This window comes from Podarcis raffonei, chromosome 11, assembly GCF_027172205.1.
Source record: "Podarcis raffonei isolate rPodRaf1 chromosome 11, rPodRaf1.pri, whole genome shotgun sequence".
Lineage (NCBI taxonomy): Eukaryota > Metazoa > Chordata > Lepidosauria > Squamata > Lacertidae > Podarcis > Podarcis raffonei.
Genome location: NC_070612.1, coordinates 20,511,193 through 20,536,128, shown reverse-complemented (window position 1 = coordinate 20,536,128; position 24,936 = coordinate 20,511,193). Strand labels below are relative to the sequence as shown.

The 24,936-nt window shown below is 43.6% G+C and overlaps 1 protein-coding gene across 2 annotated transcripts in view; it reads left to right on the top strand.

Annotated features, from left to right (window-relative positions):
* Positions 1–24,590, top strand: part of HCN1 (hyperpolarization activated cyclic nucleotide gated potassium channel 1) — a 180,189-nt gene extending 155,599 nt beyond the window's left edge. Inside the window, exons 7-9 of one of the 2 annotated variants that reach the window (XR_008332695.1) lie at positions 16,509–16,673; positions 18,515–18,991; positions 22,502–22,603. Coding sequence is in view for 1 of the 2 variants with exons in the window: in XM_053408051.1 (XP_053264026.1) it covers positions 16,509–16,673; positions 22,502–23,337 (1,001 nt within the window). In the remaining variant the exon portion in view is untranslated. Of the gene's footprint in view, positions 1–16,508; positions 16,674–18,514; positions 18,992–22,501 lie in introns of both variants that reach the window. The other variant, XM_053408051.1, reaches the window with a different exon arrangement.
* Positions 24,591–24,936: the final 346 nt, after the last annotated feature.

Below are 24,936 nucleotides of genomic sequence, written 5' to 3'. Positions count from 1 at the left end.
TAAGTTGGCAGGAGCTGGGACAGAGCAACGGGAGCTCACCCCACTGCGGGGATTCAAACCGCCGACCTTCTGATCGGCAAGTCCTAGGCTCTGTGGTTTAACCCACAGTGCCACTCGCATCCCTAGGTAGGACAATAAGCACAGCTTATCTTAGTCACCATAGTGACTGTTTAGGAATGGATCAGTCTGTTGTTACCTTGTATGCATTTGGACTCTGCATTGTTTTTTTAGCCCATTTACAAATTCCACTGTGCCTCCTTCTCTCTCTCTCAATTTGTGTATGTGTTTATTCGTACAGCGCCATCTATGAAGATGGCACTTTGCAAATAATAGCTTTGACAGGTCGCTACCCTGAGGGGATTACAATCTAAAAATAGACACAAAGGAAACCTGAGGGAAAGGAGAAGGCCATAGAGGCCGGAATAAACAAAGGGAGGATATGTCATTATTTCAGTTACATATACTTCAGTTAGTTATACCTAAAGTAGTGACATATATATGTACATTTGGGCTATGTGTGTGTGTTCCTTTGACAGCTTTGTATCTGATGGAAGTGCATTCTAGTGCATGGACTGCAATATATGCCGCAATATATTTGTTTGCTTTGTCTTTTTTTAATGGGTTGTGTTTTGTTTTTGCGATAAAGAGCCATTTTCCATTTACTTCCTGCTAGTTGAAATGCTAGTTGAAACGCCACGCGGGTGGCGCTGTGGGTAAAAGCCTCAGCGCCTAGGGCTTGCCGATCGAAAGGTTGGCATTTCGAATCCCCGCGGCGGGGTGCGCTCCCGTTGCTTGGTCCCAGCGCCTGCCAACCTAGCAGTTCGAAAGCCCCCCCTGGTGCAAGTAGATAAATAGGGACCGCTTACTAGCGGGAAGGTAAATGGCGTTCCGTGTGCTGCGCTGGCTTGCCAGATGCAGCTTGTCACGCTGACCACGTGACCCGGAAGTGTCTGCGAACAGCGCTGGCTCTCGGCCTATAGAGTGAGATGAGCGCACAACCCTAGAGTCTGTCAAGACTGGCCCGTACGGGCAGGGGTACCTTTACCTTTACCTTAGTTGAAATGCCCACCGCACATATACAAGCCTATCCCTCTGCATTTAATAACTGAAAGACACGTAACTATAGCAATGTTGATTTGGAATTCAGTAGAACAGCAATCTTGCCAGCAGGTCAGCAACAGGCCCTGGTTTCTCCCCACCCACAAGTATAGAGTGCTTTCGGATAAATACTGCAATTGTTTCATTTTGTTCCCCGCTGTGTGTCATTTACTGCTGAATCCCCTCATTGCTTCTTCAGCCCACACTAGATGTGACATGCAGTCACATGTATCCTTCACCTGACTATTTTTTAATAAAAAAACCCCAAAGCAGCCTTGGGGAGGGTGGTTGCTAATCCTTTCCCCATAGCTATTTTTCTGTTAAAAAACACCCCCTTCCTCCCTCCCTCCCTCCCTCTCTAGCTTCTCCCAATATAGGGGGAAGCAGATGAAGAAAGAGACTCTTATACCAGAAAACCCAACAAAGCAGATTTCATATGTTATACAGTCTGCATACATGACTACAGCCTACATGCAGTATAGGTCAGTCTTTCCCATATCCTGGACCCAAACAGTTTTGGGCTTTGAACATAGGAAGGGACATAGTAAGCTGCCTCATACCAAGCCAGATCATTTGCTTGCTTGTTGTTGTTTTTTATAACTTCTTCATTGATACTTATTCATAGCTATACAAAAATACAAACCCATCACAAAATATCTTTTTTTATGCTGTGGGTTAAACCACAGAGCCTAGGACTTGCCGATCAGAAGGTCGGTGGTTCGAATCCCCACGATGGGGTGAGCTCCTGTTGCTTGGTCCCTGCTCCTGCCAACCTAGCAGTTCGAAAGCACGTCAAAAGTGCAAGTAGATAAATAGGTACCGCTCCGGCGGGAAGTTAAACAGCGATTCCGTGCGCTGCTCTGGTTCGCCAGAAGCGGCTTAGTCATGCTGGCCACATGACCCAGAAGCTGTACGCCGGCTCCCTCGGCCAATAAAGCGAGATGAGCGCCACAACCCCAGAGTCGGTCACGACTGGACCTAATGGTCAGGGGTCACTTTACCTTTACCTTTAAGATAACCAGCTACTTATTAGGAAAAAGAACAAAGTCAGAAAGAAGAAAAGGCAAGAAAAAGAGAACCCCCCCCACACACACACACCAAAAAAAGAAAGAGAGAAGGGGGGAGAGAAAAGGGAAAGAAAGGGGGGGGAACTAAAGAAAAACCAAAATGAGTAAAAGGGCTGTTTGTTGATCTAGCTTAATATTGCCCACACGGACTGGCAGCAGCTCTCCAGAGTTTCTGGCAGGGGACATTTCCAGCTGTAGTTGGTGATGCTGGGGATTGAACCCTGGACCTTCCACATACAGAGCAGGTTTTCTGCCACTGTGCTACAGCCCTTCTCCGTTATCAGCATGATAACTAGCACCTTGGACTGGACTTGTAAGCAGGTGGAAAGCCAGTGCAATTGTTAAAGTACTGGTGCCATGAAGTCAGAATATGGGGCTGTTGCATTCAGTACCAAGTAAAGCCTCCAGGCACTTTCAAGAGTAGTGCCATGTAAAGTGTGTTGGATAAGCTAATCTCAAAATGACAAGATCATCCTTATCTACTCAAGGGCAAAGCTGGGCCAAAGAGCCTTACCAGAGAACACACCTGTTCCTTCAGGAGAAGTACAATATTTTGAGCATCCCCACCGAGTTGGGCCTTCCTTTTTACCAAGAGTATTTCCATCTTACATAAAATGCTTGTTGGATGTTTCGGATTGCAGGTTTTAAAATCTGAATACATCTGCATGCTTTCTGCATGCACCTTTCCAATCTAGCAAAGATGTCTGGTTTCTGTGTATATGATTCCATTGCAGGATCAAGGCCCAGTGTATTGTAAAAGTGCACAGTGTTTGCTTATCCGTACAGAAATACATAGCTAAATGATAAAGGAAGAATGAGCTATGTCTTTTAATCCATGAATGTAGCCTGCCCCCAGCCACAATGACTCAAGTCCCAATAGACATCTCCTCTTCTCTAATCTTGGACCATGCTATAAAAGGAACAAACCTCTTGTGCTGCACACTTTCATCATTATTTTTAAGGGATCATGCAGTTGGTCAAGCCTTTCCTATATGTGACTTGGTAGTTGATGGTAACCCTTCTCCTATCCAGACTTGCTAATTGATGATCATCCGATCTTTTCAAAGTTCAATATATGTCTGTACAAAGACTACCTAATTGCAGCTGGTTACACTAGACAGGGTGGTATGTATTGAGTTTCCCGACAACAACAGCTAATTTCTGGTTAGCTTAAAATGGGTGCTAATCTATCACAATGTTTACTAAATTACATCCTGTTGCAGGAAGCAATCTGTTGGCAAAACTACCAGGTGAAATTTCAGACTTGGCTGGCAGTTAGGCATGGCATTAATGTCTTTCTTGAATCCCATGATTCAGAACTGCATCAAATCCTTCACTTTGGATTTTTAATTTTTTTTAAAGAAACAAGCCTGGTCAATGCAGGAAAATAGAAAACCGAATCAGACCACATTAAGCCCCTGGTGTCATTGAGGTCTCTGTGGGATCTTGCGTCCCCTGTGAAATGCCTTCCTCCCTCCAAACAGATGTGAACAGTGCTGTGAAAATGATATTTTCCATTGTACCTGGAACTTCTCACAGTCTTCACTGCATGCAGTACACTAGAGCAGGGGTGGCGAACCTCTGCTCAGAGGTCGAATGTGGTCTTCCATTCATCTCACCAGCCCTTGGCACATTCCCACATGGCACTCCAGGCCTGACCTGTACCTTCAAGGATCCCCCCCCCCATGAACTGTGATAATACCTTTCTCGGTTTGAGAGATGAAGGTATGTGGAAACCTCTGGCCTTTGCGTGGCTGGAATGCAGCCTGCTGTACAAAGCTAAGAGTCACACTCATTGCTCTGCCTGCCTTGGCCTCTGGCCTCAGTCTCCACTGGCACGCAGCCTCCAGAAAGTTGCCTGCGAGGAAATGCAACAATCTCAGGCTGAAAAAGTTCTCTATCCCAGTGTTAGAGGCAGAGAGCAGGAGACAGAATCACCATCTAAGTAGCAAGAAAGACACATGGGTGGGAGAGGGAGTTTGGAGGTGTGTGTGTTGATAGCAGCGGTGGCTGACTTTGGGGTCTAAAATTTCATCAGTGCCCTGTGCAATGTCAAAATTCAGTGCGCCCTCACCTCTTGTGCTCCATTCTAAATAACAGTCGCAGCATCTCCAAGGTTCTGCGCCCTCCCCTAAATCCATCTCTGATAGCAGAGGAGCAGGAGTTCTCAATTTCTATTAAAATCTGAGCCAGAGCAGATCTTTTAGAGCCTCAATTCTCACCTCATATTTAAGCCAAGTATTCCAAGCCAAAAACATTCTTATTTACACAACAAGAAAAACGAAACTGTGCAACACCTGTAATCTCAGAAGTCTCCCTGAACACAGACCACTATTCATTATGTGATTACCTGATTTGTGACCCAACTATTGTTTATTGTCTTTAGGATGTTATCCTCTGTGATATTTTAAAGGATCCTTACACAAAAGTTTGAGGAACGTTTTGTTTTGTTTTGTTTTGTTTGTTTTGTTTTTACAGTGCAGTTGAGGTAGACACATTAAGTAGATAAGAATTACGTTTGGATAAACAATGGAGTTAAGAAGTAAAAGAACAGAAATGCAACGTTTGAAGGATCCTTTGCACCAGTGATACCTTCCATCTTAGTAGACATCATAATGACTTTCCATTAAATATTTCCCATCTTGATGCATGGATGGCTCACTGAGAAGGCTGTGTGATTAATTTTAAACAACGATGCATGTAAATTGCTTCCCTTTCTTTCCAGCTAATTTTAATGGTGTGCTGTTTTAGAGTTCATTCAGTATGAGCTTTCAGTTTCTGCTGCATCCCCTCACCCCAGTGCACACACACTGCTCTGGATAACGCAAGTATTTAAGAAGAACTTGTTCCTGGTCACTTCCTAACCTTCTACTTCCTATGGGTGGGCAAATGGATACTTTGGGTCATTGAACCTACATCTGTACTTAATAAAGTTTAGCTCCTGCTGCTTGTTCAATTTCTAATGACAGTTACATCTGAGGGGGTGTACTTAAATTAACACCAGAGCAGTGAGTTGGTTTGGTGGTGGTGGTGTTTTAAAAAAGAGCCAAAATGCTATAGTTTCAAGTACATTTTTGTACATGCACATTGGGGCAAGAATGCTCACACAAGCTGTGTGCACCCATCACATCAGATTTCAGCTTTACCAACAGTGCAATCCTATACAAGCAGTGGTCAGTCCTACGCAGGTCTGGGGGGAAAAAGTAGTAAGCCTATTTTGCAAGATTTAGGGATTTGGGGAGAAGAGGGGATGAATTGACATTGACAAAGCTAAACTAGTGTAAAATCCAACTATTTGTGTAGATTGCTGGAATTGTATACTGTAATTTTGGAACATTTTCCATACATAAAGGCAATGGAAGTTGGTGCATCTGCATGAATGGACACTGTCCCACCAGCCTCAACCTGCCACCACCTGTCTACCTTCCTCCTTAAAACCAGTCAATGGGATGGCACTGACTGCCATCTTCTTCCTTCTCCTTCTCCTCCATCTCAGTGGGATTCAGTGCCCTTGTGGGATTCAGCAGGGAGGAGGACGGGGACAAAACTTGAATAGCAAATGGATAATAGTTGAATTTTGGATAATGTATTTCTAAAATAAGACTGGACATTGCAAGCTCCAAACTGTTTAAGCCAACCTTCAGGCAAAATAATTCCCTCTCCCTTCAAAGGAAGGGTTTGTGAATTATTACAGTTTTGCTTCCATAACTGTATTGCCTGGGTGTGGGTTGCTGACTAGGCAAAAGAGCCAAGTTTAAGCATTTTGCTGTTGCTTGCAGTATATCAGGGCACCAGCACTCCTCTTTTTATATTATCTTTAATGTTTTTATTGTGTTTGCATGATTTCTGACAGTAATGTGGCCATATCGGAACAGGATAAAGACTTTGACCTATCTGCTTATGGAGTTCCTCCCTGGTTTAGAGGAGCAACTATCTCTGTTTTCTAGATCAGTACTGGAAAATTATGAACTGGGAAGCAGTGTAACATTGCATTATGTACGAGAAAATCCCTTTTAATTAGGCTCTGTGCACTCTGATGTCACCACATCATAACACATAAGATTAGTGAAAACAAATTCAGCATTGCCTTGTTCTTTGTAATGCAATCTGCCATTCTGTGCTTCCTTTGCACAGTTATGTATTTTTACACTTTGCCATACTGCAAAAATGGATATGACGAAAGCTGTGACCCACCATGTTAACTTTAAGCACATTATATTTTGGCTGTGTGTTGCATTTTGTTTGAAATGTTGGTCATTTTAAGCCACTGCTCGGTCATATGAAACACATTGGATGTCTTTGCTACCCTTTCATGACTCCCCAAATCTGCTGCCTGAGGTGGCCAGCTTACTCTGCCTAATGGTAGGGTCTGCCCTGGTGGCTCACCTCCATGAGGATAAAACAATGACACCTTATGTGCTACCATGGGCAATACAAACAATATAAAGCTGTTGCGCTTAAGTCCTGCTTGCAGGGTTCTCATGGGCATCTGCTTCGCCACTGTGAGAACAGGAAGCTGGGCTAGATGAGCTTTTGGCCTAATTCGGCAGGACTGTTATATATATATATATATATATATATATATATATATATGTGTGTGTGTGTGTGTGTGTGTGTGTGTGTGTACACACACACACACACACACACACACACACACACTGTATTTTCTGGCGTATAAGACTACTTTTTAACCCGGGAAAATCTTCTCAAAAGTCTGGGGTCGCCTTATATGCCAGCTACAGCAGCAGCTCCTGCAGCAACTCCCCACCAAAGGACAAAACAACAGCAAATTAAATCAGAGGGCACCAAGCTCTCTAGATGAAGCAGAAATACGCTTGAAAATTGGCCCCAGAATCCCCCCCCCCAATCACCAGCAACAGAATGACCCTAACTGCTCCCGGTAGTAGACCACGTGGTCCAAAATGGCAGCCTTGCGTTGCCCCAGCAACTAGACACGTGGCCGCTGCCTCAGCCCAAGCAGCCCCCGCAGTAAAAGAAAAGGAAAGGCTCACAACAAAGGCAGGGAACCAACAACAGCATTAAGTGCACCCCCGGCCACTGGGAAGTGGAGCAGATTTCTGAGCCGGACTGGAGACGTGTTGTTTTTTTAATTTTTATTTGGTGTGCGTTGGAAGAGGGGTAGTCTTATACGGCAAGTATACCCCAAACTCTATATTTTAACTGGAAAAGTTGGGGGTCGTCTTATACGGCCAGTCGTCTTATACACCAGAAAATACAGTATATTATTGTGGGAAACAGAATTCTGGACTAGAAGGAGCATTGGTCTGCTCTATCTGGGCTCTTCCTCTCCCTTTCTAACGTTGATGGGTACAGATCTTAAGATTTATGAGCAAACAGAGCTGAGAACTGGTGAGAGATGCTGGAGTCCAAAGCTGCATTTCTCTGTAAGGGAGAAGGATGTGCGTATTAGAACAGTGATTGACTGAATCCTCCAGCCATTTACTTAGTGTGAGCGGAAATCCGTTTGCTTGGAGTTCTCAAGGAGTCTTTAATCCATAATGAAATGGAGGGTCGTAAGAATGATCAATAAATGATTTCAACATCAGTAGAATTTAATAATTTCTTAGATTCCCTCCTCCCACCACAAAGAACTTATAGCTTGACCAATGAACCCCACAGCCAATGGGAAGCAAGACTGGGCTGTTTGATAGATAGACCTGGCTGAGTCCTCTTCTTCCTTTGCCTGCTGAAAACTACCATATGGCCTAGATAAACAGCTTGCCCGTTTAGACAGCAACATAATATGCCTGGTACATGATGAAACACCCACTCCCTGCTGAGAAATTAAAGCTGAAGTCAGCTTTCCTCAGCTGGAAGGATATAATTCATTACAGCCTATAATTTGAATTCTGCACCAGATGACAGAAAAGGCCTGGGTTCGCTTGGAGGAGGCAGGACAATAAATACATACCTTTCCGCAGAAAAATGTATAGCAGTCTGGCCAATCCATATAGAAGTATAGAGTTGGAAGGGAACCCAAGGGTCATCTAATTCAACCCCCTGCAGTGCAGGAATATGGAATAAAATACAACTACACCCTATGTTTCATTTATATCCTGCCTTTATTCTAATGAGATCAGAGCAGTCTACGTAGTCTTTACCCTACTTTGATCTTACAGCAACCCTGTTAGATAGGTAACTCCATGAGTTTAATATCTGAGGGGGATTGGAACCTGGATCTTTCCAGTCCTAGTCCAGCTACCACACCACAGCAGCTCTGTAACACCCAAGAGGGAGGGGAAAACAAAAAAGAATTGTCCGTGCCATTATTTATTGGTAAGCTTTGCAATGATCTGTGACAAACAGATTTGAGAGCTCAGGTGTTCCTTAAATATCATTATGGAGTAATTGCCAGTTGCATGGACTGAGCTGGTGTTCATAGAGTGTCTTTGGCTGATATGACCACTAGGACCAGGGCTGATGAACATTCAATATGTTTCTCCTTATACAAAGCTTTAAAATTAATAGCTCCATGCACCCTTTTAGTTCTTCATTTGTGCTTGTGCCATAACTGTGGTCTTTTAACAAAGGGCAGCATATAAATTTTGTAATAAAGAAATAAACGGAATTACAGGTTTTGTAAGGGTGATGTCTGTTGGCTTAGCAGTGGAGGCTGGTCCATAGAGGCCCTACCAACTCCAGTCTGTTCTCTGCTAGCCCCCATTGGCTTGCCTTCTTACTTGGAACTAGTCTAAGGGATGGTGCTCCTTCTTGTTAGTTTCAGTATTGCCCTTGCCATACTCAATATAGAGGAAGATGGGGACATAACTTGAATTAGTTTCTGCACCTCAGATTTCTATTCATGATTTGTAGATGCCTCTCTAGATGTCCTACCCTCTTACTGAAAGCCTTGAGACAGGGTTAGCTGAACGCTAATTCTACATTCCAAAGGCATTACGACTGAATTTGCTTTGGAGATATGTGACGCCATCTGTTTTAGGGGCAGCACGAATCATGACTCCCCCCCCCCTTTTAATTAAACCTCTAATTGTCATTATGCAGTTTGGCCTGAGGAAATAAACTGATGCTTTTTAGCATTGCCTTGCTGCCTTCAGATGGTTCTCTTTTTTTTAATAAAAATTTTATTGGTTTTTCAACATATAATATAAGACAATACAAACAACAAACACTGACAAACGAACATATAAACATGTATAATTTCATAAGTTTTTTCGTGTACCCAATTTCGACGACTTCCCCATGCCTCCCTTTTCTGCATCCCTGTTTTAAACTTTTTTCAGCAACCCCTGGTCTGGTTCTCTTCCCATTAGGAAAGTGATCAACCTTCTTGTTTTTTAAAAGCAGTTTTCATGGGAGGAGTTGTTCATAAAGACCAAGTAACTTAAAAAATAAATAAATCTGCCATTGAATGGTGCTAGTGCATAATTTTTAATTGGGGCTTAGCTAAATTTTTGTGTCTTTCAGTTTTAATGTCAGGTGTTGCATTTAGTGTCAGGTGTTCAGCAAAGGAGAATCTTGAATGAAACAGCTAAGTAAATCATGTGAACACAAAAAACAGAGCGGTGAAAATGCAGAGAGGGAGAGAGAGAAAGGGCACCAAGAGACCGAATTCCTAAGATAGTTCACAGAACATCTAACAGGAGCCACTGAACCTTTTGAGGCAGGCCACTGTGCAGTCCCTGCAATTTGTAAGACCAATGTCATCAAGTTCTATCCCACCCAACTGAGATGAAATGCAAGCCAAAATGTATTCCATCCATATACTCTGAATCTTTCTTCCCCCATCCTAGTCCATGTTATCTATGAGCCAGGTAGGTGGTGTACCAGTCAGATAGTCATGTGTCCTACTTTACAGTCCTCTGCTTGGAGAGCTCTGTTTGAAGGAATCTTCTCTATAAAGACTCATAAGAAGGGTAAATATAGAATCATTGAATTGTAGAGTTGGAAGGGACCACAAGGGTCATCTAGTCCAGCCTCCTGCAATGCAGGAATCTTTTGCCCACCGTGGGGCTCAAACCCACGACCCTGTGATTAAGAGCCTCATGCTCCACCAGCTGAGCTACCTGGGCCCTTGAAGTTGCCTATCAACAACTAGCAGGCTGAGCAGCCACAAGTATCACCAGATCACAGCCTTCCCCGCTGCAGTGAGATATATTTCTATTTAACTTACAACCATCATTTCTAAATTTGCATTTATACATGTAATCCAGCATACGTACATGTTGGGTTTTTTTAAAAAAAAATCTCTGTCCTCATTTGTCCTCTCTTTTGGTGATGTTATCAGTGTCCATCCTATTTGCCATTTGCATGGACTGAGCTGGCGTTCATAGAGTGTCTCGCAGGGCTGTGTCTCAGTTCTAGCTCAGTTGGGAAGCTCTGTTAAGTATTGTGTGACACCCTCCTTTCCAGGCCTCAAGAGCTTCCCTGAGCTGCACCTTCTGGGCTGGCTCACAACCACACAGTTTTCTGGAACCTTTTAAAAAAGAAACTATCCTTGGTTCTTTCCTCCTGCTTCCTTCTGGCGTACAGGACTTGGATGAGAAATAGACATAGTGCCAGGTGGGCAACTGAGAGCACAAATGCACACACAAACAGAAGTGTGTTCCCACAATCACAAAACAAACAAAAAAAAGCAAAAGCTCGGCTCAAATTTTAATGAGAGTTGCATAGTTGATCTTTTAATTGGGCCAGGATAAAAAAAGAAAGCTGGAAATACAGTCATACCTTGGGTTACAGCCACTTCAGGTTGCGTCTTTTCGGGTTGCGGACTGCCGAAACCCGAAAGTACAGGAACAGGTTACTTCCGGGTTTCAGCGGTCGCACATGCGCAGAAGCGCTAAATCGCAACCCGCACATGCGCAGACGCGGGTTGTGAACGCTGTGGGTTGTGAATGTGCATCCCAGACGGATCATATTCGCAACCCCAGCATCCGCTGTATAATCAAAATAATACAGACCTAGAGGTCTAGGTAACCTAGTCATTTTCCTGGCTAGTCCTCTTCACTCAGGATGTACCAGACCTTGTGTAAACACAGAAATCTGCCTTATACTAAGTCTATGTAGCTTACTATGGTCTGCATGGACTGGCAGTGGTAAGATTCTTTCTGTCCTGCCTGAAGATTCCCGGGGATTGAACCTGGAAGCTTCTACATGCAAGCAGATGCTCTACCAGTGAGCTGTGATCCTCCTCCTTTAATTCTGCAGACCTTTAATTCTGAAGTAGCTATAAAAGAGCAGGTGAGGCACGAAATGCAACACAAGACTCAAAAACCAATCCGTCAGGCATGAATCACTGTAGTAAATTACAGTTCTCTGTGCAGCACAATAAGCACGAGTTGGATAAAAGTCAGATATGCTTCAGTTTAACACGGGGAATTCCAATACATCTCTCTTTAAAAGATTTCCCCTTCCAAACGAAAGAATGAACTCAGAATGCAGAGATAAGGGCAAAATAAGAGACTGAGGGGGAAATATTTTACATACCTTCTGAGAACTTTCTGCTAGCATGCTAAAATAGCATTGTAAAATTGTCCTAACTGGGATAATGATTAGTAGGCAAAACTGAAATGAAATGAAGGCAGCTCAGAGAAGGTGTGTGATTAAATAGCGACAATATTTATTAGTTACACAGCATATTTTAAAAATCAGGTGTTCTAACTAAATTTTAAACAAAAGACTCTGCTCTCCAGTCTTGTAAGGGGAAAAAAAAGACATTTAAAAAGTGGTGCAACGAAATTGAAAGAATGGCCTCTTTAAATGATAAAGCGTGTTCTCACTAAAGGAGAGCACGTGTTGCGGATGGGGCCAGGCAAAGCACCCCGTAGTTGCCAGGCAGGATAGATTGAAGGGGCCTGGCTTGGATTGGTGGTTGATGTTGCTGGGGTAAATTTGATGTTGCCAATTTGGGGGTGGGAACAGAGGTTATTTAAACAAGGTTCACAGCAAGCTGCTTTCTCTTTCGCTGTGGGCACCGGATCACCCGCCCTCCCTCCCTTTTGGGCTTGTGCTTTGACCTTGCTATGCCTGTCATGGGGTCGTCCGCCTTGGTGCGGGGGCCTGGTAGGAATTTTTCCATTTGGCTGATTAGTGTGTGCCATTTGGTTTTTGCCCACTGCGTAGCAAATCGTCACAACTTGTAAGGTTGGCGGTTAGGCATTGGTTTAAATTGGTTGGTGGAGGGGTATGGATTGGCTGTGCCTGCCCCTCCAATGCTGCTGCTGCACGGGAATTCTGTTAAAGGAATTTAGGGGCTTACCATCCTTTCGTCCAAACCCCTGGAATCGGGTTTGGGCCGCATAAGCCCCTGGGAGCATGCGGGGAGAAGCTGAGGGTCTGTGCCGCAGTTCCAGTTATCCCTGATCTTGTTCCTCCACACTGGCTTTCGCTGGAATCCGGGAGTCAGTGCTGTCCCCCAAGGCGGGGGGGGGGGACCGATAGTCATAACCAATGCCTAAGCAACCACTCACAATTTGTATGTTTAATAAAGTTGTGGCCAAAATTATGCCAAAAACCTTAAACAAAATTTATGAGTGATGTGTGAGTTATTGGGGTAGGGGTGTTTTGGAGGACCTCAGCAGGCAATGTGAAATGCTTTGCACCCTTCCCCGTGTTGTGAGCCCATCCTGCTGCATCTGTGGGCCCTCCCGCTCATTCTGCTGAAGGGAACCCTACACTCCACCCCAAAAGCACCTTTGACTCACCAGATGTTACTGGACCTCCATCAGCCCCTGCCAGCACAGCCATTGGTCAGGAATCCTGGAAGAATATCTAGAGGACCATAGGCTCCCCATACTTTCATTGGACCTAAAATGTAACATAATGGATCATCTAAATATTTAAGATAATTTTATATTTCTCATTTGAATCTTCTGTCTCGTCTAGCATTCACACTCATTGCTTATTTTTATTTATTTCTAAGTATTAATATACAACAAAATCATAAAATATCTAGTTGGTGTACAACATTTAAACATTAAACACCGTTGAAAACGATATGGACAATCATTAAGGTGATTGGCTAATCAAAAATACACACAGATGTCCTGCTTTCAGAATGCTCGTTATCCACAAATTCTAGTGTGTGTGTGTGTGTGTGTGTGTGTGTGAGAGAGAGAGAGAGAGAGAGAAATTCACCCCAATTGGTTTTTGGTTTTTTTTAAGAACCATGCAATGGCTTTTACTAAGCAGTCAGATAGGCTAGGATCGGGATGATGGCAAGGGTGTTTAGTTCTAAACCAATTCAGGCTAGGAATCATTGATAACTAGCGGCTGTGATGATTGCTCCAAGGGCTAAATTGCAGATTAAGATGGATATGATGTAGGGGTTCATTAGTAAAGGAGGGGTTTGACCAACATTTTTGGGGTATGGGCCCAAGAGCTTTATTAGCTGACTTTACTAGGGGATAGTATAGTGGTAGTACGAAGAATTTTGGAGTCTTAGGTGTGGGTTCAAATCCCATTCTTCTAGAGGAGGTGAGGGGTTAATAAGTCCCTGTGGTTTACTCTATCAAAGTAACCCCTAAATCTTGGGCACACGACCTAGTGATAATTAATTTAATGGTGAAAGACCGGCTAGTGAAATTGGAAGGGAAACATATCATAAATAAAGTGCTAGAGTAGCTGGGAGGAATTGTTTTCATAGGAGATGTATTAGTTGGTCATAGCGGAATCGTGGGTAAGAGGCTCGGGCTCATAAATCTCTCCTACGATACGCCTGAATTTTCTGCTAGGATTTATAAATGAAGCCAATCAGATTCTGTCTCTGGGTGGTTTAAAGGTCAATTGTGGTTATATGGATTGGGCCCATAGGAAGAGGGCAAGTGAATTGGTGAGCCCTCTGAAAGCCACCAAGGTCCCACAAAAACCTGGAGCTGGCGCTGATGCCAACAGACACACCCAAGGAATCTCTGGATTTTTTTCAACCACCCACTAATCACAATTCCAGCCACATATTGTGCTCCCAGAGTAGCCAGTCCCAGAAGATAACAACCAGCAAGTGTAGATAGTCAAATGGGCTCCATGCAACCCTGTGCAAATGTCTCCCACAAACACACAGAACGCACGACCAGGTGCCTTCATGGAACTATGGGTAGGAAGTCTACAAAGAGAACTCTGAGGATTCTGAATTTGAATCCACTTAGGAACAACACGTCCACTCAGGGAAAAAAAATAAAATAAAATAAACCATGGACTCTTGTATTGATATCTCTGTGAAGGGAGCCAGAATTTTTGCAGAGGAAAGTGGTGTGACTAAGAACGAATGTACGTTACAATGTTACAGCTCTGAAAATTCCATGAGGGCAGATGTCCAGTGTTCTCTGTTGACTCTATTGACTTAGTATTATAACACCATCTATTTTGCAGGTATAATGTCACTCTGTTGTCAGGGGCAAGATCAACTCCTAAGCGATCACAGAATTTTGGCCAGTTTCTCATCTTGCTTGACAAGAGTCCCTCCAATATTATTTCAACTGAGCGTGTATGTGTGTGTTTTCAAGCATTGTGTGTTCCACCTGGACAAAGGGGTTTAGAAGCAATTGTATCCCCCTATCAGAAACACAGCTCAAGGATATAGGATTGCTCTGTTAGCCATATACAGTAGCTATTTTAGTTAACCACTTCCAGGATATCAATTGCTTGCGATTTAACTTTTTTGGGGGATCAAACTTTTAAGAGGTTTCATAGGAAAGTGGAAAGATTTCTATATGAATTCCAGAAGTTCCCTTCCTCTCTTGCAATGTCCCCCCCCTCCAGAACCAGAGGGTGGCCATTAATATCACACAGAATTATATTGGTCCCGTGGGATCAAGTTTCCTGCAAGAAATGGCACAGGGCTCATGAGCCAATGGTTCTTCACAGCACTGTTTCAGTTGCAGGGATTCCCAAAGTGATAGTAAATGATAACCTCAAGTTAATTTAGTGTGATCCTCATATTAACGATTCACAAAATGATATATATATCCTCTTTCACTCTGTTGATGAAGCTGCATGCACAGGGACATGTTAATAAACTGTTCTAAGCAGGGTTTGCCTCTACCAGAGCCTCTACCAATGTGGCAGCACGGTTCCAATTTTGAAAATTTCATTTGGATGCCATCTCTAGCTAATAATGCGATTGCTAGCATTTGGGAATGTCTCTGTATTGCTAACTGAATCCTTATTTTTAATATACAGTAAGTATGCTAATCACAACTGGGTCCAACTTTGCAAATACTGGAAATGTGTGTCCTTTGGAGGGAGATGTGGTGGTTGTCCATCTTTGGAACACAGTGGCTCCTAATTTCCCTCCTACAAATGGAATGGAGTTCAAGTTCATGGAAGAGGGCTTCCCCTCCTGCCTTGCAGTCATGCTGCAACCTTGAAATCTGCTGCTGGGGGTTGGGGAAACCTTGAGAATAGTGTGGGAAATGGTGCTAGCAGGAAGAGGGAGTTGGAGGAAAGAAGGGAGGGAGGAAATAAGCCTCCCTTCAATGAGTTATGTCCCAAGGCAATAGAATCACAAGGGCAACACATGAGGGAGACACACATTTATCCATTCCCCCACCCCAGAGCAACGAAGCCTGGGGCAAAAGCACCTGTGTCCCATCTCCCAACGCGTTGTTCATGTGTATGGAGCACATGAAGAGGTGTGTGATTGGTGGGGCAGACCCTTGAGGGAGGGAGCATGTTAGCTTCCTTTATGACAACGCAAGGAGGGCAGTGACAAAAGGAACATCCACCTAGAGCAGCAAAATAGGCTGAGCGCAGTATGGGATCTGCATCTACTGAGAGAGGTTGGTAAGAAAAAAGCTTGGAGCCTTCTGATTTAGTGCAGGTACTAAATATCTTGATTTCCATGCAGGCATTTTATTTTATCAAAATGTTGCACTTTGCTGTTTCTATACAAGGGTATGCATGGGAAAGATGTTGCTCGACTACAACTCCCATCATCCATGAGCATTGGGCTTGGCTGGTTGGGGCTGGTGGGAACTGGAGTCCATTAACGTCTGAAGGGCCACACATTCCTAGCTCTGTTCTGGGGTAAAAATATATAATGTCTTTATACAGGCAACCCTGTATAATGATGGCCCATTCCACCTGCTTTTCAAGCCACTTCCAGGTAGTCACAATGCATGTGTGCGTGGTTGTGCAACAACTGGACATGTGTAAATTGGTAGTTGCCTAGATTGAAATGGCAGGAAATAAACCTAACGAAATGAGCCGGAGTGAAGAGGCCCGAGGTGCTTACAAAACTGCAGGAAATATTGGAGCTGGGTTTGAATTGCTGCTGTCCTCCCCACCTCTGCCGCTCACTCATCAGTTACCTTTTGAAACCATTTCATCTCTTTTCCTTCCTGTGTTTTGTTCTTCCCTTTATCCCAGAAATCTGCCTTTTGACCAAGGGCCGCCGCACCGCCAGTGTGAGAGCCGACACGTACTGCCGCCTGTATTCTCTCTCTGTGGACAACTTCAACGAGGTTCTGGAGGAATACCCCATGATGAGAAGAGCCTTTGAAACAGTAGCCATTGACAGGCTGGATAGGATAGGTATGTTTTTGGTGTTTTCCCCCCCTTTTCTGTTCATATAGCACCAGCCACAGAAGTATTTGTCTTTTAGGTCAAGAAAACTAAAACATTGTGCTCTACTAACATAGTGGTATCTTTCAAGGTATGGAGGGATAAATAAATACAGTAAATAAATGCAAAAATAAGGGCCAACCCAAGATATTTTGCTGCCTGAGGACAAGATGGCTTTCCCCTACACTGCACCTGAGGGGAGCAGAAGTTAGTTTGCTTAGTGGGGTAAAGGCAGACTATGTGGCACATGCACAAACACACCTCTGTCCTCTTCGCACTTCGTTACCGCTCCCCAACTTCCCAGCCTGTGCTGTCTGATGCAGATGCCTCTCTCTGCCAAATAATAGGGCCAACTCAATAATGATAACCCTTTGAAGAAGACTGGGCATGATAGCATGTGTATATATGTGTGAGGAGGAGGGAAGGAAGCAAAGCCACACTTTTCTGCATGTTAAAAGCTCCCCATCCCCAGGACTATTTTGGCTGCCATACCCTGGAACAGAGCCTCTGAAGCTCCAAGGTCGGGTCAGAAGAGGAATCCACCAAACTCAGATTTCTAAGCAGGCACAACTGATTCAAGCTGGGCAGATCATGACTCAAATCAGATCATGGGTTCACTTCAGAATCCACTTCTTTGAGGCAGTCCAAGAGGCTGCAGTGTGGTCTCCATTCCTCCAAAATTTATTTCTTTCCACACAGCCTGGAGTGGCTAGCATTTGCTGCTGCTTGTTGCTGTATACCGTGAATACAATACAGCAAGTCCCCTAGGGAGCAATGGGACCTAATGACATTCTGTTGCTTTCAGAAGGAATTATAAGGAAGTTTTCATGGCTGCCACCATGTAAACACAAATGGTGGTGGATTATCTGTTTTTAAAATTTAAAAGAAAGAAGTATATTTTAGATCAATGGAGCACCCTTGGAAGTACTTTAAAAAAAACCACCTTTGTGTTTCCTTGTGGATTTTTAATAATTTTCCCTTTAAAAATCCACATGGAAATGGGATGGACTTAGTTCTGTCCCCATGGAGAACTGATGTGGACCAGACTTTAATGGGTCCATCCATCCCTACTCCAGGGCGACATGAATTACTACTTTGTTCAACATTGCTTAGTTTGCATGCTTCAGTTTGCACAAATGAGTCATCCGTTGTAATGGGTGAAATAGGAGAACCCTGCAGCTCTCTGCATCTGCAGCACCTGCACCCCCTAGTCCTTTGGTACATGACTCTCCCTACATGTTTGCATGTTGCAGTGGAAACATGAAAACAAGGAAGGACAGCTCACTTGCTTTCAGATCTTCTTGTGACATATAAAAGAGTCTTGCTGAATCTTAACCATTTGAGTTTTTGCAGAATCTCTAAAACATTTTGCAAAGGCAAGAGTAGCATGCAAGAAGCATTGGATACACTAGGAGAGGTAAGGGTGAGAATAAGGACGGTACAATCTTTTGCATGACTCCAGATATATGCAGAGTTGGTGCCAGGCCCACAGCAAAATGTAGCAAGTACCAAATTCTGGGGGCCACACCACTGTCCCACAGAGCTCTGAGAGCAGCCTTTCAGGTATTTTAGACCCAATTAATTTAAAGCTTTATATGTCAAAATTAAGACCTTGAATTGGGCCCAGAAGCAAAGAGGTACCTAGTGCCGTTCTCTCAATATGAGTTCTGTTGGCCATTCCAGTCTGGTTGCTGCATTCTGTACAAGCTGCAGTTTCCGAGTCTCTCTCCTCCCCAACCCCGTGCATTGCAATAGTCCAGTCTGGAGGTTACCAGAGCTTGGGTCACTGTTGCCGAGTCATTTCTCTCCAGGAAAGGTCGTAGCTGGCGAACTAGCTGTAGCTGGAAGTTGGTGCTCCGAGGCCACCTCGAATGACAATGCTGGATCCAGGAGCACCCCCAAACTATGAACCTGCCCTTTCCCAGGGGAGAGCAACCCTAGGACAGGACACCTCTCCACTTCCCGGACTCAAGAACTCGGCACACAATACCTCCATCTTGGCTGGATTCAATTTCCATTTATTGGCGCCCATCCACACCATAACCACCTCTAGGCTCTGGTCCAGAACTCAACAGCTTCTGATTCAGATGGAACAGAGAGATAGAGCTGGGTGCCATCAGCATACTGATGACATCTCACTTCAAATCCCCTGATGAAATCTCCCAGGAGCTTCATATAGATGTCAGACAACATGGGTGACAAGATGGAGCCCTGTAGGACACCACAGGTCAATTCCCATGGCGCCGAACAGTGGCTCCCAATTGTCACCGCTGGACACAGCCCCATAGGTAGGAGCAGAACCACTGCAATGCAGTGCAGCGCATGCTAAGTTTTATGAGAGTGTCATGATTATTCTGCTGTCTTTTGCCATTCTTATTGTTTTTCCATTCCTTTTATACACCACTTTGATTCCTTTTAATAGTAAGGTGGCTTATAAATGTTTTAAATAAAGAGCCACGGATACTGCAGAGAAGTGGCCAAAATCAAATATTAATACTTTTAAAACCTTTAAAAAAAAATGCAGCCCACTATCCCATTGCATTCCATTAAATGGCCATGTTGATTTATGAATAAGAGATGTGTTGCTATAAAAGAGAAAGTGTAAGTGAAATTTAAGTAATCCGAGGCTCTCACATATCCCCTGAGAATCTAAGTTTGGAAGTCATGCTTATTATTGTTTATTAATCATGTATAGAGGCTGTCAGCAGCATTCTTGGGAAAGGTCATTATTGCATAGAAAGTGAGTGGGGGGGTGTCTCTGAGTCTGTGAGCCAAAATGATAGGACCATATTTGTGTATGGCTTGGATTTAGTGAATTATGGCTGAGCCTAGTGAATACAGTATCAAGGCTGTTTTTAAGTTGGCAAACGTGGCAGACCTGTGCAGTACGTCACCGATTTGTCAGAAATATTCTTCGAACCACCACAGACCAGCAGCATGGAGACAATCAGCCAGGCCAAATTTTGAGCTGGAAATTCACCATTTCGCTATCCTCAAATTATCCAGATGATCACCAAGGTTCATAGACATGTACCAACCCCCACCCCACCCCACCTGTAGGACTTTTTATTAGTATTATCATTCATTGCAATTGGTGGGTTACTTCTTTTTTATATAACAAAAAGTAACCCAAAGCAACTCACAAAAATAGCACAAAGGTTGAAATGCATATAAAAACCAAAACAAACTGAAAACCCCAAAACTTGGCATTCTTGGCAGTGGTGCTCTCCCTGTGGAATGCCCTCCCATAAGGAGATAAAGAACTACACAACTTTTAGAAGACATCTGAAGGCATCCCTGTATAGGGACGTTTTTAATGTTTGATGTTTTATTATGTTTTATATGTGCTGGAAGCTGCCCAGAGTGGCTGGGGCAACCCGGCCAGATGGGCAGGGTATAAATAATAAAATTATTATTAATTATCATTACTAAAAAGGCAGGCGCTGTGTCTGGGTGGCGCTGTGGGTAAAAGCCTCAGCGCCTAGGGCTTGCCGATCGAAAGGTTGGCGGTTCGAATCCCCGAGGCGGGGTGCGCTCCCGTCGTTCGGTCCCAGCGCCTGCCAACCTAGCAGTTCGAAAGCACCCTTAAGTGCAAGTAGATAAATAGGGACCGCTTACAAGCGGGAAGGTAAAACGGCGTTTCCGTGTGCGGCTCTGGTTCGCCAGAGCAGCAATGTCACGCTGGCCACGTGACCCGGAAGTGTCTCCGGACAGCGCTGGCCCCCGGCCTCTTGAGTGAGATGGGCGCACAACCCCAGAGTCTGTCAAGACTGGCCCGTACGGGCAGGGGTACCTTTACCTTTTACCTAAAAAGGCAGGTCTAACGCATCCCAGCCGCTGAAAGGAGGCCACAAAAATCTAAAACCCTCCAGTTTAAGGGATGAAAGCCTAGGTAAAAAGAAAGATTTTTGCCAGCTGATAGCGGTGGCGCCAGAAATGCCTCCTTGGGGAGAGCACTTCTTAAGCAGGGCTCATTCTCATGTTGCCAGCCTCTGAACCACCCTTGGAGGGGGCATGGAGAGAAGGCCCTCAGGTGCTGAATGTATCTTCAGTTTCCAAAGCAGTGCTGTTTATTCAAACTGCAGATTAATTCAGGCGATTGCTGCAAATGCATTCAAATGTATGAGATTTCGCTCTGCTGCTTAGACTGAAGCTGTAGGGGGTTGTTTCAAGAGTCATGCAAGTTGTTTTTGAGGCCTGTAGACTTACTTTGGGGGCAGTGGGTGATATAGATCTCGCGTTCCGCAGCACCCAAACCAAGTATAGTCAGTTTGCATGCAGTGACTTGTGTTACACAACCAGGTACTACATAATATCCCCTGAGTTCATATTAGTTCACAGCCATTTGGAAAGATTACTACTCTCAATCTGGTGGTCACTACTTAAGCAATGTTTAATAATTAGTTCCAGGAAATGTGTTAAATGGACACATGTATTTATAACTTACATAACACATTGGGCATTTCAAAAATTAGGGCAGCTCAACAAGGAGAGGGAGAGAGAGAGAGAGACTCTTTTAACACAACCTAGTTACTTCATTTCCTTTCCTTTCCACTGCTGGCAACCTGTCATGATTGGATTGCAAAGTATATTTGCACGTTAAGAGTCAAACCAGTCCCCACAATAATAGGAGTAAAATGCCGAAGTATTAGCAGGCATTAGCCTTTCTCGTTAACAAATAGTAAAATGCTCATCACGATGGTGGTCAGTGTGTTAAGTGGTTTTTTGGGGAAGGGATTGCTAACCACGGTTCATAGGATGCTGCAAATCCATGCAAATATTCATTCAAACATTTCATAGGATGCAGAGCAAATCAGACGCTGGCATCATTTGGATTCTGGTGCACCATTTTTATTTCAGCAAGCATTTCCGGAACATTCTGGCCACTTTTAATACTCTGCTTTATTTTATGACCTATGTTGTTTTGTATTTTATTTTGTTGTAAGTTTCTTAGAGATTTATGGTTATAGGTGATCCATAAGTAAGTGTCTGCTCGCCATGTGCAAAATTGGCTGTGCATTCATGCTCACTTGTGCACACACACACACAAACCCTTGTCAGCGAGGGCAAGGCAGGTTTTTGCTTTCATTTCATGTGCATCATGCCTGTGATGAACAGCATCATCGACTTATTAATTTCCTTGTAAACAGCCATCTTAAGGAAATTGACACATAAGATAATTAAAAGCAGTTAACATAGTGTCTTTATATGCACTATGGGGCACTATGGGGCATGACGCTGTCATCACAGCAGTGACCCATGTTCCTTAAAAGTGGGGATTAATAACTATTAGACATGAACATCTGTGTTAGGAGGCAGCACGCCACTGAATCATAGTTGCTGGGAAGGAAAGGCAAGAGGAGTCTATTGCCTTCATGCTGTCTTTGTGGGTTTCCCAGGAACCTGAACTATAGAAGTGAATGGTTGCTATTGTATTTCCTATGGGGGAAAATGAAAGGATGTAATGGAAGACATAAGTGGGGAGGGGGCTAAACCTGCCCTGTAGTGATGATCCCAGTTACTCTAGCATCTGAGAATTGTGCTTATTCCCATTTTGGATAGCCTCATCTATCTGCCTGATCATCCCCTATGTTATTTTTCTTATAGTGTGACGTAATCTGAGGAATATATATAAAAAAGAATGTGGCTGATGTTAAGTCTTTTGGCTATTTTAACCATTTCCCTTATTGCCTTGATGCAAGAGACAGACAGACAGCTAGATAGATATGGTATAATCTGCCTGGTGACCAGAGAGATGCTAACTTGCATGCTATGTTGTGTCCGTTTCGCCCACAAAGGAAAGAAGAATTCGCTTCTGCTGCAAAAATTCCAAAAAGATCTCAATACTGGTGTCTTCAACAACCAGGAGAGTGAAATTTTGAAACAGATAGTGAAACACGACCGGGAGATGGTGCAGGCAGTCGGGCCGGCAAATCTGCAGCAAATGCCAGCACTGAATTCAAGTCCTTTGACCACTGCCCCCTCGATGCAGATGAGGACTCAATCCCCGCCTGTGTATTCTGTGATGAGCCTGAATTCTCCGACGCCGAGCACACAGACGCCTCAGCAAGCTGCCGTTTTCTCCCCCTGCTCCTACCCTTCCGCAGTCTGCAGCCCACCGGTACAAAGCCCTCTAGCCGGCCGAACTTTTCAGTATGCAACGCCAACAGCTTCGCAGTTGTCACTGCTGCAGCAGCAACAACAGCAACAACTGCAGCAGCAGCAACAGCAACAGCAGCAGCAAATGCCTAGTGGGTCACAGAAGAGTGAAGTCCACAAGAGTACGCAAGCTCTTCACAATGCTAGTCTGACAAGAGAGGTGAGACCCCTCTCTGCCTCACAGCCTTCATTACCCCATGAGGTTTCCACTATGATTTCTAGACCTCACCCGACAGTGGGAGAATCTTTAGCCTCCATTCCACAGCCCGTCTCCAGTTTCCAAAGCACAGGCATCCAGGCTGGGAGCAAAGGCACTGTCCCCCAAAGAGTGGCCCTCTTCCGCCAGATGTCTTCGGGAGCAATTCCACCTACGCGAGGGCCCACGCCACCAGCTGCCACACTGCAAAGGGATTCTTCCGCAGTCTTAAGCACGGAACTAGAGGGCGATAAACCGCGGTTTGCTTCAAACTTATGATTCATGCAGACTTCAAATAAGCGGAGACTGACATAAAACTGAGATCACTCCCAGGATTTCCAATAGATCCCAGCTGTCTACAATGAAAAGGAGCACTTTGGACAAAATGAACCCTTGAATGTATGGAGAGAGACAGAGAGACAGATGGACATCAGAGAGAGAGAGAGAGAGAGAGAGAGAGAGAGAGAGAGAGAAGAGAAATCCAAAATGGCCTCTCATGTCTTCCTTTCTTAGAAATTGTTAAAATGAGTCTAAAAACAGTGGTTGTAATGTTATTTATTTTTAACCTGGTTAGAAATATGAAGAGATTTCCTGTTTTTATTCTACATTAAAAGGCAGTATTAATAATTCCAGGAACTAAGCCACACAGAAATAGTAATAACAATAATACTAATAAAAATCCATACATAATGCACCCATTAGCTTGGAATTCGCAAACAGTAGTTTTTAACTTTTCTTAAACAAAAATAATTGAGACACATTTCCCATTTTAGAGGTCCAGATTACTTTTTGGTGCTTTTACATTCAGGTTTTCGAGTGAAGGATCAATGAAATTCTTCCTGTCTACAGAAAAAGGTCTAGCAGTACTGCTTGTTTTGGATGAAATCTAACCTCAGAATCATTCTCCTCTTTCTGAAAGCTGGGTGGACTTCTATCTTCATATTGGGGGGTAAAATTAGTGGAGACTCGTTAATCTTACTGTAAATAACTTTTTAGACCCAAATAACAACAACAACAAAAACAAAAATAGCTCCTGTGTGGTGTACCATTGCAAAGTATTTGTTTAGAAATTTAGTTTGCAACTCTTCACGCCAAAATATAAAAAAAATAAATTTTACAAAATATAAAATGCAACACAACTGTAATGCAATGGCTTGAGACCTACAATGCTCCTTTTACATGCAGTGTTTTTATGCAAAATTATATGCTTGATCCTGCTCTGTGTACTTCACCAATACCATCACCTGTTTCTTCATTGCCCTAGGTGGTGTCTGAAAATATTCCACGCATGCTTGGATTCTTATTTTTTTTAGCAGAAAACAAACCAAAAAAAAAAAAAAAGAACAACAAAAGCACCCTGCACCCTGGTACAACTCATCGCTTCAGTCAGCCGTTTTAGGGAAAAGCCCAAATGTGTCTTTTTAAAACTTGGAAAATGATAAATGTGAATGGATGGTTTCTGCATTTCATTTCCTATAATGCTGACTTCAAATCTGTAGTTAATAACTAAAAGTGAATTTGTTTTGATTTTTTGAATGAATTATTTTGTCAATCACTGCTTCGGTTAGGCTTTCAGGTGTGTTCTCTGTCCTCACTGTAGTTCTGTAGTCGACTGTGACGATATTTTACAAACAAGAAATAAGTATACTCTAGCATCCTGTTTGTTTGGGAATGCACGACTTGCTCAGTGTGTACTATAATAATTTGGACAGCATATTCTACTATGGCATGTATTGTCAACCGTAGAAAATGAGGTTAATTTTTTCTTCTTCTAATGTCTGCACAAAAGGGAGGGAGTCATTAACAGAAGGCAGGGTTAAAGCATACGGTTTTGTAAACCTTTTCTTTCCTTTGCTTCCGTTCTCAAGTTACCATACG